Consider the following 13,236-nt stretch of genomic DNA (forward strand, 5'->3'; position numbering starts at 1 on the left):
ATCAAGTTACATTTATAACAAAGTATGCAACAATAAATTATAACCACAAAGGCTCCATCATCAGCAACAGTTTGACTGAAAGTGTTGGGCAAACAACAGTCAAATTTCAGATTTACATTGTTTCACTGAGTATTAACTGTACAGTGCATAAGTTACATAAAATTATATGTGATAGCATGAACAGCTTATTTAATTTTAATTCCCTAAGCAATTACAAAAGTAAATGCGGCATTTGAAAAATTCTGATCCTTGAGTTCTTTTAATTTGATGAGTAGCATTTTCTGCAGAATGAATAACAAAATGTTTTCAAGGAAGAGAAAAGTACTGATCTCTCTTTGCTATAAAAGATGTGTGGCATACTTTTAATAATGTGAAATATTTATAGTAAGATGATGTGTAAGCACTCGTACAAAAAATTTATTTGAAAATTTGTTAGGGATAACTTTCTTTTCATTTCCTTTCCAAGTTTGTCAAGAACACTTTATCCTGAGAGATCTGATTCTCCAAACCACTGCAGTTGACTGAAAAGCAGGGAAAACATAAACACTTCCTTTGGAAAATCCCAGATTGAAAGAAAGTGCAGCACCATGCTTATTACCAAATGTCCCAGATATTTGAGCTCAAGACAAAATGTTCCATGGGAACCCCCAAGTCAAAGAAGACAAGAGGCTGAAAGCAGGTGTTTTGGCAACAGCTATATCCGAAATCACAGAAACAACTTCTGCACAAAAGGAAAACAGCAGTTTTCAAACTAATGATGAATTTGTGAGATAAAGTGAAAATGTTACAAAGAATGAACTGTGGAGTAAATTTGTGAAAAAGTATGTACTGTTCTGTATTTTAATGTTGAGAAAACTCCATATGTTATTGTGTATATAAAAGTTTGCAGAAACCTCCTATTGAATTGCATCTGACAGCTATAGATATTGTTGCCAACACAGGCAGTTAACAATGTAAACACAGTTGAAAACATTTTGGAGTTATTTATAGAATTAATTAATGGCAGAGAGAGTGATTTACACATGCCAGTTATTCATGCCTTTCTTGGACCTTTACAAGTTAAAGAAGGTAAGAAGAAGGTTGTTCCATTCCTGAAGTCACAAACTGCATTATCTCTTCAATCCAAAGATCATCATAAATTTGGTGCAGGGCTTTTGATTCTTTGTTCTCCACATGTTTGTAAGTTTTTATGAACATCTGGTTTTGTCATTCTATCTCATCCAAATTCATTAAGGAAGCTTAGCTGCAATACAAATGTGAACCCAAGTAATCCTAATTTCTTAAGTCATTTGAAGGATGAAGTTTCATGTTTGGAACCACATGAACTGTTTGTGATCTTTGTGCTACATGAGATTCACATCAAGCCATATGTAGGTTTCAAGGTAGGAAATATTACTGCTGGCAATAGCAATCAGTGCACAGGTATTCATGATACAGCATATTCATTCTCCTTTCAAAAAAGTTGTGTCGTATTGCCTGTGAAGAAACTGAATGCAGAAAGCTTGTGTAATGTGGTAAGGACATTAGTGGTAGGTGTAGAAGCTGTTCGCTTTCAGATTGTTTCACTCATTGCAGATAATAATGCCATCAATAAAAAATGTGTTACACATTTTGCAAATGCATCACAAGCTAGTTTTGTGTATCTATTTCCTACAGTTAGTAAAAGACCTCTGTTTTTTTCCACATGACACAGTTCACATTTTTAAGTCTATATGAAACAACTGGATGAATCTGAAGAACCATAGGCAAACTTTTTGTTATCCGGATACAGATATGAATCTTCAGCTATAGTTAGGGAAGTACATTACAGAAAGCCAAAAGCTGTAAAAACATAGTTACGGTATGTCAGCGTAAGCTCTGTGACCTTCAGCTTTAGAAAGGAAAAATATTAAACAGGTTATTCAAGTGTTCAGTGACTATATTGAAAGTTGCTTGGTTGAGTTGGGGCCAGTTCATAATGTAGAGAACTGGAAGGACGATAAAGCCAAATTTATAAATTTGGATTAGGACCTCATGGTCCACTGTTAATGTTAAAACACCTCTGAAGGGAATTCACCATAAAGGAAAAATGCAAACGCCTCTGACCAATATAGCAGGAGACATGCATAGCAGTTTCCTGGATAAATTAATTACTTGGTTACACAAATGGAGAAGTTTAAGCTCAGATAATGGGGAACTGTCCCTAGAAACACACACAGCACTTCAGCTTACTATATATGGATTAATGCAGGTAACTGAATACTGTAGCAAGTAACTAAATACATCATATATCTTACCAGGCAAGTTCCAGACTGCTTCTCTGGAACCAACATTATGGCTATACACATGATTATCAGGATGTTAGTATCATATCTCACTCAGCCAGTTGTTGGAAATTGGAACGAAGTTAAGACTCATGCATTATCTTAGAACTAAATGTGCGCCCACAAAAGAAGTTGAGAATTGTAGAGATGCATGGTTGTGATGATAGTACTGAAAGAAGTGTGTGTGATATTAGTGATTAATTTCTTAATTTCCGTATCTGTAATGATGATTTCAAACATGTTGAATATGACCTCCCAGTTTTAACATACATTGCTGTTTTATGCTGCTGCTCATTACTAAGGAAACTTCAGTGTACAGACTGAACAGATTTTTTGACACTTAATAGGTCTATGACAACTGATAAGCAGTTTGATTTACTTATGCAATTGGACAGAGGCAACTTGAAATCCCGGCATGAATTTCGTGTGACAGTAGTTATGTACAGAGTTATTTGACTCTGCGGAAGTTGTTGGTAACACTTCCTTCATGAAGCTGCTGTATCATAGAGCAGTACCACCTGAACTCAAAAGAAATAGTTATGGCTCGTGATGTGGTGTGTGAAATCTGTTGTCCTCAACACACTGTCCCATAAATGTGTAAGAAAATTATATGGACCACTGTAAATATTGAAAAGAATAATTATTGAAAAAGAATAATAATAATAATAATAATAATAATAATAATAATAATAATACATCTGTGCCATCTCTTCAAAGCCCTAAGAAGAAGAAACTTCGAACAATGTGCCACAATTTGAAATAATTTTATTTTTTATTTTTGTCTCTTTGATCTGTATTGCTTAATACTGCCTTCCATATATCCCCAATGCAAAATGTTTTTACTCTTTGATGCAGTGCATAATGTTTTACTGTAAAATCAAACTTAAGTGCTGCAAATTGTTTTCAAGGTGTTAAGAAACAAAACTCAGAATTTTTAGTGCACAGTTTGACAATGTTATCTTCTGTTGCTTAATATGCATTACTGGTTGCCTGTCACTAGCCTCTCGATGAATCCATAATAAAATACTTTTACTCTTTAAATGAATGCTGCAGTGCATACTGTGCTAAGTGTTGTTGTTGTTGTGGTCTTCAGTCCTGAGACTGGTTTGATGCAGCTCTCCATGCTACTCTATCCTGTGCGAGCTTCTTCATCTCCCAGTACCTACTGCAACCTACATACTTCTGAATCTGCTTAGTGTATTCATCTCTTGGTCTCCCTCTAGGATTTTTACCCTCCACGCTGCCCTCCAATGCTAAATCTGTGATCCCTTGATGCCTCAAAACATGTCCTACCAACCGATCCCTTCTTCTAGTCAAGTTGTGCCACAAACTTCTCTTCTCCCCAATCCTATTCAATAACTGCTCATTAGTTACGTGATTTACCTACCTTATCTTCAGCATTCTTCTGTAGCACCACATTTCGAAAGCTTCTATTCTCTTCTTGTCCGTACTAGTTATCGTCCATGTTTCACTTCCATACATGGCTACACTCCATACAAATACTTTCAGAAACGACTTCCTGACACTTAAATCTATACTCGATATTAACAAATTTCTCTTCTTCAGAAACGATTTCCTTGCCATTGCCAGTCTACATTTTATATCCTCTCTACTTTGACCATCATCAGTTATTTTACTCCCTAAATAGCAAAACTCCTTTACTACTTTAAGTGTCTCATTTCCTAATCGAATTCCCTCAGCATCACCCGATTTAATTTGACTACATTCCATTATCTTCGTTTTGCTTTTGTTGATGTTCATCTTATATCCTCCTTTCAAGACACTGTCCATTCCATTCAACTGCTCTTCCAAGTCCTTTGCTGTCTCTGACAGAATTACAATGTCATCGGCGAACCTCAAAGTTTTTACTTCTCCTCCATGAATTTTAATACCTACTCCGAATTTTTCTTTTGTTTCCTTTACTGCTTGCTCAATATACAGATTGAATAACATTGGGGAGAGGCTACAACCCTGTCTCACTCCTTTCCCAACCACTGCTTCCCTTTCATGCCCCTCGTATAACTGCCATCTGGTTTCTGTACAAATTGTAAATAGCCTTTCGCTCCCTGTATTTTACCCCTGCCACCTTTAGAATGTGAAAGAGAGTATTCCAGTCAACATTGTCAAAAGCTTTCTCTAAGTCTACAAATGCTAGAAACGTAGGTTTGCCTCTTCTTAATCTTTCTTCTAAGATAAGTCGTAAGGTTAGTATTGCCTCACGTGTTCCAACATTTCTACGGAATCCAAACTGAGTGCTAAGTGATAAATGCAAAATCAAACATGTTGCACAGTCTCCTGAAAATGTCAAGAAACAAAAAGTTCAAATTTTCAGGCACAGTCTGACATAAAATTCCCTTTGAACACTTAATAAGCATTGCTTCCTACATACCACATACTTGCACTTCCAGATATAACAACTAAGTTCAAAGGGAAGGTGAGTCATTAAGCATAATTTTTCACTGCTAAACGAAGACAAAAAATGCAGTGATTAGGTACTCCAGTAATGATTTCTTTGCAATAATTCACAACAGAGTAACAAGTGGCAGCAGGTCTCACAATGTAGCAGTTTTATGTGGGCAGCTAAGAGTGACATCACAAAGCTGTTGGCAGGCCTTGTGTAATCGGAGGTGTTGGGCGACTCATGTGCCCCAGTGATGTAGACAGCTCTACTGTAGGTGAAACTACAACCGAGGAGTGTCTTTAGCGAGGCCAGATTAGGCCATCGATCCTGATGATGGGCAGCAGCCTTTACAGTAGTTGGTAGGAGCAATAGTCTGCATGATTGATTGATCTGGCCTTGTAACATTAGCCAATATGGCCTCACTATATTGTTACTGCACACAACTGAAATCAGGGGGAAACTATACCCATTATCTTTTTGCATTGAGATCGTGCAGCTCTGCTGTATGGCTTAATGATGATGGCTATATCTTAATTGTATTCAGCAGCAAACTCTCACATGAACACATGCACTCAGAACAATGCACGGTTCACCTGGTCAAGTCATTCAACAGTGACTGGTTCTGTACTGATGGTCAACTGCACCAAGGCATCAATATAATTATTTCAAGAAATTGGAACCAAATTTTTCTCATCACAACCATTACTCCTGTGTCCACAAAACTGCTAAGAGCACATTTTTAGTACACAGATTGACAATGCTGGTTTATAAGGCCACTGATGATATAGAAGTTACTACAAGTAGTAACTTCAGGGCGCAAGTGATTCAGCAAGGCCTGTCAGTGTTTTGCAGGTGTGTTCTGAGTTTTACACTTACGCAGAAAATACACTTCAACATGGTAATGGTTGGGTCACTGCTGCAATTGTGCAGTATCCTAGTAATCCAGTGAAGGCCTTCACAGGTCTGAAGTGTATTAATATCAAAAATGTGATTGCTTATCGCACATTTCAATTGCCACCTGCTATCACTGAAAACACAGAGAAGACACTTAATGTGACATCTGCAACCTGTGCAACCCAATCAAACAACTTTCCAGTGTCCAGTGAGACTGTACTAAGTACATCAGCTTCAGAGGGAGAAATTGTAAATGTTCATTACCTTTATATTCACAATTGCATTTCATGTTACGTTCAAAAGCAGACACTTTAAGAGACCAGCACTTCACTGACTTTCATTCAATGACTAATAGAAAAGCCATCTGCTACTAACACTGCTAGTGTAGAAAACTCTTGACCATTGGGGCACTTTGTAGTTAGTTTTAGCATGAGCATTGTAATATAGTTGTACACCTGTGAGTCTAAACTCTCCATGTTTGGAATTGAATTTAAGTGATGTGGTTTCTAAGGTGAGTGCAAGTAAATGGGAGACCATTGCGACAGTGACATTCAATTAAGAGAGGTTAACTTCACAGTGGTCAAAACATCCTAGAGAGCTTGGCATGCCCACATTTTGCATGTGGATGGGAGTGTGGAGATAGCCAGGGGCCTATGGAGAAGGGAAAGTAAGTGGGTCCATAAAACAATGAGGCAAGTGATGGAACTGCCCATGGGATGCCGGCCAGGATGAAAATGCACTATCAGTGTATATGGAGCATGAAAGAGAATTAACTCACATGAAAACAAACTGATTACTTGGTAGATTCAGTTCATAGCATTTGCCAGTTAGTTTGCAACACATTTCGCTGCAAATTATGTGATCTAATTGGACACAATGTTGGTCCCTTGGCTGAACTTGGTTCGAATTAAGTCCAACTTGCAAAGAATAATTGGCATACAGCCAGGGGGTACATCACAGGACATAATTTAATTACTGCAAACACATGGTTTAAGAATCATAAAAGAAGACTGTATTTTAGAAGAGACTTGGGGACACTGAATGGTTTCCGATTGATTATATAATTGTAAGAAAGTGACTTTAAACTGTAAGACATTTCAGGGGTAGATGCAGTTTTTGACCCTAACTCGTTTGTTATGAATTTCACATTAAAACTGAAGAAACTGCAAAAACAGGTAGAAATTTTAGAAGATGGAATAAGGATAAATTTAAGGAACCAGGGGTTGTTGATAGTTTCAGAGGGAGCATTATGCAGTGATGGACTGCAGCAGGGGAAAGAAATTCAATAGAAGATCAATGGATAGCTTTGTCAGATGAAATAGTGAAATCTACAGAGGATAACATATGTCTAAAAATGAGATTGACAAAAATGCATAATGGCTAAGTAGTAATGGGTAGAAGAAACATGCACAACTATGGGGAAGATAGATGCCACCTGTACAAAAATTAAAAAGATCTTTGGAAGTAGGTGCAGATGAAATGGAAGACATGATACTGGAAGACGAATTTGACAGAGCACTTAAAGATCTAAGTATAAACAAGTCTTCTGGAGTAGATGACATTCCTATACATTTTTTGAAATCCTTGGGAAAGCCAGCCATGACAAAAATATTCCACTTTGTATGCAAGATATACAAGCCATATGAAATTGTGAATACTACTGATCTATCATTTTAATAAGACATGGTGGCAAAATACTGACATGAAATATTTAAAAAAGAATGGTAAAACTGGTAGAAGCTGACCCTGAGCAAGATCAGGTAGAGTTTGCCCTGTGGCTTACATTAAAAGAAAGGTAAATCTACATTTACAGCATTTGTAGATTTAGAAAAAATTTTGACACTGTTGACTGGATAAAATTTTTAAAATTTTGAAGGTAGCAAGGATAAAATAAAGGGAGTGATAGGGCATTTACAACTTGTACTGCATTTATAAGAGTTGAAGGATATGAAAGGGAAGTAGTGGTTGAGAAAGCTGTTAGACAGGGCTTTAGCCCATCTCCGATGTTATTCTATCTATACAATGAGCAAGAAGTGAGGAATTATGAAAAGGTATTAAAATACAGGGAGAATAAACAAAACTCAAGGTTTGCTCATGACACTGTAATTCTATCAGATATGGCAAAGTACATGGCAGAACAGTTGCACAGAATGTATAGTGTCTTTAAAAGAGATTATAAGATGATGTCAATGAAAGGAAAACAACAATGGAATATAATGGAATTAAATCACAGTTATGGCAAGGGAATTAGATTAGGAACTGGGACATTGAAAGTTGTAAATGAGTTTTGCTGTTTGGGATGTAGTTGAAGTAGAGAGAATATATAAAATACAGACTAGCAATAGCAAGAAAAGCTTCTCTGGAAAGAGAAATTAACTGACACAAAATATAAATTTAAGTGTTAGGAAGTCTTTTCTGAAGACATTTGTTTTGAGTGTGGCCTTATACTGAAGGGCAAAATGTGGAAGATAAGCAGTGCACAAAAGAAGACAATAGCTTTTGAAATGTGGAGCTGCAAAAAAATGCTGTATGTCAGACCGGTAGACTGAATAACTAATGAGGAGGTTGTACTGAACTGAACTGAGGTAAAAACAAATTTACAGCTCAATTTGCTTAAAAGAAAGGATTGGTTAATACAACACACCCTGAGGCAATCAGGTCTAGTCAACTTGGTAATGGAGGGAAGTGCGGAGGTTAAAAATTGTAGAGGGAGATAAAGGAACAAGTGCAGCAAGCAGGTTCAAATGGATGTGGGTTGCAGCAGTTATTCAGAAATGAAGAGGCTTGTACAGGATAGACAAGCATAGAGAACTGCATCAAACCAGTATTTGGACTAAAAACAACAACCGCTGCCACCATCACTGCCGCCACCACCACCACCACCACCACCACCACCACCACCAAAAACAACAACATTTGTTATTCTTTAACACATTTCTAATGTACATCATAAAAATTTAAAAAGCACAGTAATATTTTCCAATTGTTTTAACACATGTACTCTATGACTGGACAGACCCTCAACTGTGTTTAACAATGGTCACAATCATGCTATGCTAACTGACCTCATATCACTTCTTCTTCTTCTTCTTCTTATTCTTCTTCTTCTTCTTCTTCTTCTTGTGTCTTTGTCGTACATCAGCACAGGGTCGGCATGGTTAGCAACAGATTTGGCATGGTTAGTTTAAGGGGCAGTCAAATGCCCTTCCTGTCATCTGTTACCACCCAGAGATGGAATATGTGTACCCCAGCTGTTTGCGTGTAGTGTGATTCATGTGAAAGTGAGTGAAAGTTTTCTAAATGTTTGCGAATCATGTAACTGTGGTAGAACTTGGGTACCAGCCTGGTATTCACTCAGTTGGATGTGGGAATTCGCTTAGAAACCACATCCAGGCTCAACAGAAGACCGACCCTCATCATTAAGCCACTGGGCAGATTCAGTCACCAAGAATGACACACCTCACCATCCATAAAGACATACAAGCACAATGCCTATACAAAAGCAAGTATGCTATTTAAGAGTAATACTTACTTCAGAGGGCACTGTAAAGTCACATGACTGCTGAAATGGCCAAGAACCAGATGAAAGTACTTGGATATTGAAATCTATGTCCAATGGTTCGTGTGAATTAATCAGATGTGTTTTGAACATCTCGTTTAAGTCTTTGGAAACACCTATGTCCTGGTGAACAAGAACAACTGCTTTATAAAGTGCAAAAATGTGCAAGGTATTAAGAAAATTACATTTTATGCCAAAACTGTTTTTACATTTTTGCAATGATACTAAAATGTATTAAAATAGTAATTATAAAAAGAAAGATTATTAACAAACCTGTTTAACAAACCTGTATACACAACAAAGATGCTTGTAAATTTGCACTTAATTTCATTATAGCCTTAGATTAAAAAAAAAAACTGTATGTAAATATAGCGCTTGAAAATAGTTCTAAAAAGAATAAAATCTACTGGTGACTCCCACAGATGTTACATAAAGAATTATATAAAGCCAACAGTGTTTGTGTGTGTGTGTGTGTGAATTTTTTCTTCATGCTGTGCATACACATCACACAACCTATGCCAGGAGAATTCTTAACAAACTAATATGCTTCCAACGTGATTAATCTCTGAAAATGTAACTCATTACTGCAGACACTAATAACTAATCATTGACAACTTTTGTACCACGAGACCTCAAATAACATACCAAAACAAATAATAAATGGGACAAGAGAGAGAAGAATCTTTCATCTTCAATTTCCATCGCCAATGCTCCATCCAAAATTACAAAATGGTTCAGATTCTCACTCCACTCACTCCATTCACTTGCCCCCAGCCAACATACCTACAAAACTAAATAGTCGGCTTTACTGCAGAAGTGAAGTTAGTCTGGTAGGCGAGAAATACTCTTTTGACAGCTATCATTGAAACATTATCACAAGAATTATCTGAAAATAATCACCTTATTCAATGCTGATGTATTCTCGTCAGCTGTTTCAAAGAATTACCATCAGTAATTACAAAAATACCAATTTCGTAGACAACAGAAATAATCACTACAAGGCAGCTGATGTAAAATCATGTGCAGCCTGCAGAGAGAAGTATTGTATGACTTGATGGTGTACAGAACCAAGTCTAGCTCTTTGAATTCATTTTGCAGTTAAATCAATATGTGATTGCATGAAAAATTCAGAAAACTCCTAGATAATTTCATACTTTGATGCCATGAAGATCTTTCTGATGAACTGAGAGTAGGTACTAAGGAAAATAAGTTTTCGCACCACCTGCTGACTAACTGTACTAGATTAATCTTTTTTTTTTGTTTTTTACAATGAGCACAGCCAAAATGGTGCTTGTTCCACGATATTTTCTAATTTTCTATTAGACATACAAGTTTCCAGACCAGATTCTGACACCACATTTCAGAACAATTACCATCACACAGAGCCCCAAATTATCCTCAGATGTGTGTGTAGATCGAAATTCCAAACACATAATGCAAGAGTGTCAAGAGTATGACACTTTGAACTTACTGGAGTTATCAGCCAATACTTCTTGAGCTGACAATGATCTCCAATGAAACTACAATCAAATAATGATAGAGAAAATATTTTCATTAGATTTTCTATAACAATGCTCTGAAGTGAGGCCCATCCATGCTGCTGTTTTCCACATATAATAAAAAGAGGCTTTGTATCTCTATCTGAATCATCGCAAAACCCTGGTCAGGCCCTATGACACCTCACCACTCAAGTTTCTTACCCAAGGTTTCATATCCTTAAATCCATAACAACTCCAAAGCTATACACTTGAATATCATTGCTACAAGATTACCTAATTAATTTAAGGAAATGTACAAGCACTCATGTCATGTATGATCTTAAGTACAACCGTTGTCCAGCTGTGTATTTATGCAATTATGACAACTGCTAAGCTGTCAGTATGGAAACATTGACATAAATCAGCTGGGCCTAAAATGATCATGTGCAATACCTTGTAATGGAGAATATGCTGTAACAATAGCAATTACTTCTGCAATTATTCCACCATGTGGGCAATCTTGATACTGCTAGAGAACTAGTACTCTCATAATATAGCAGATGAGAATTTGCACCACATTGCATGCTTGGTTCCTAATGCCCACTGGCCTCAATTTCATGCTCAAAACTCCTATCAAAGAAATTCTCCATTACACTCTCCTTGCTCCTCTTCATATCTGCCATTGTCTAACTCCATTTTCCCAATTCTCACTTAATTTAATCGTTTCCCTGACTTCTTCACATTTTTTAAAGCTCCTCAGCCCCAACCTTCACCCTCCCGCTTCAGTTTTGCAACTTTTATCACCACCTTACTTCCCTTAAGTGATGCTTCTCCACCATCTGACCATGCCCTTTTCCTCTGTTGGTGTTCATTTTTATCTCCACTAGGTCTTTATCCTCAGTCTACTCTACCTTATGTCCAACTTGTTAGCCACTCTTTATGCCACCTATTGCCTCTCAGATTCACATATTTTCACTATAATTAATATTTCACCTCTTAATCCCATTCTGCTGTGTGCTCACACACACAGGGTTCTGCATGATTTTACTACTCAGTCACTAAATAAATAATCTTTTCTCCAATCAAGCCTTCTGTTCTGCCAAATTAAAAAATCTCTAGTAGTGGACATTAACATTGCGTCATCTTTCAGTTGTGCTTTGATCTGTAGCAGCTTAGAAAGTATATCTGTATCCTATATTTATTTCATCATGTTTCAGATGAAAGATAGTGTTGAATGTCCTGCCAATGACACGGTAATTTAGAGATCAAGGACAAGGTCCAGCACATATGGATGAAGAACTTCACCACAGCCTTTAAGTAACTTGGTGAAACCACAAAGAACGTAGTTCCAGATAGTTGAACAGGGATTTGAACCACACCTCTCCAAAATGTGAGTTTAGTGTCTTATCCATTCAGCCATCTTTCTCGGTCATCTTACATTTTCTCGACTATGTAAAACATTACTGAACGTGGTTGCTGAAATAGACCACAACTAAAGTGGGGGGAACAAATTTTATAATTTCTAGATTTGTTTCCCTGACCAATTCACAGTGTTTTATAACTATACAATGCTACAGTTTGACAACTGAGTCATTTTCTGCTTATCAAGTCCATATAGCTGATTCTCATTTCCACAGAAACTGATTTTGAGTCTTAGTCTTCACATATCAATCAAGTCTTCCCTTCAAAGACAGTATCAACGGGCCAACTGCACCTACAGATGACAGATATCTGCTCATCCTGTAACATAATGCATAATGATAATGTGGAATGTGAGGTCATTGTACACAAACAGAAAGAGGCAGAACACTATTTCTTTTGTGTCTATATTAGTTTTTGGAATGGATGCTGTGGCGAGAGAGTGATCTGTAGTGTAGTTTGAGGTCCAAGATGGTTGAAACGTGACAGTTTGGTTGTGAGTTGGCAAAGTGGTGCTGAATACGTCAGTTAATCCATAACAAAGATCATAACAGTTTCAGTAAGGTGAATCCCATTTCCACAACATTTTTCAATACGACAAGTGAAAGTTAAACTTGCAACACTACAATGTTGTGTCTCTTTACTTCCTGTATATTGGTACTACACAAACTTTATCTGTCAATAATACAATATAAAGCTACTCTGAAATGAAGAACAAGTTGAAAAAGGAGAGGCAGGCAGAGAGAGAGAGAGAGAGAGAGAGAGAGAGAGAGGGAGGGAGGAGTAAGAGGGGAGGAGGAGGGAGAGGGGGAGGGGGAGGGGGAGATGGAGGGAGAGAGGGAGGGGGAGAGGAGGGAGAGAGGGAGGGGGAGGGGAGGGAGAGAGGGAGGGGGGAGAGAGGGAGGGGGAGGGAGGGAGAGGAAGATCTTTTCATACCTGGAACATCCTTTGCAGCTTTGAGGTGTACTCAAAACCACATGTTTGTTTTAATTTAGAGATCATTGATGCCTCCGCATCGTCACTTGCAGACATATGGTGCACCAGACGCTTTGCCAGCATTTTGCTATAAAATTTTTGAAAAACATCTTTGTCTTCTATGTACTTGAAGACAATCATCTGTAGAAATTGGAATAAAATTAACACTCACTGATGTCTAGGAGACATATTAGTCAGTATGTACCA

At 37.3% G+C, this 13,236-nt stretch overlaps 1 protein-coding gene across 2 annotated transcripts in view; it reads right to left on the bottom strand.

The window, feature by feature from the left end:
- Positions 1-13,236, bottom strand: part of LOC126248784 (cullin-1-like) — a 172,457-nt gene that overhangs the window by 24,403 nt on the left and 134,818 nt on the right. For both annotated transcript variants that reach the window (XM_049950160.1, XM_049950161.1), the window contains 2 exons: positions 12,991-13,170; positions 9,131-9,280 (listed from right to left, as the gene is read on the bottom strand). In XM_049950160.1, the coding sequence (XP_049806117.1) occupies positions 9,131-9,280; positions 12,991-13,170 (330 nt within the window). The remainder of the gene's footprint in view (positions 1-9,130; positions 9,281-12,990; positions 13,171-13,236) is intronic.

Source organism: Schistocerca nitens, chromosome 3 (genome assembly GCF_023898315.1).
Source record: "Schistocerca nitens isolate TAMUIC-IGC-003100 chromosome 3, iqSchNite1.1, whole genome shotgun sequence".
Classification (NCBI taxonomy): Eukaryota; Metazoa; Arthropoda; class Insecta; order Orthoptera; family Acrididae; genus Schistocerca; species Schistocerca nitens.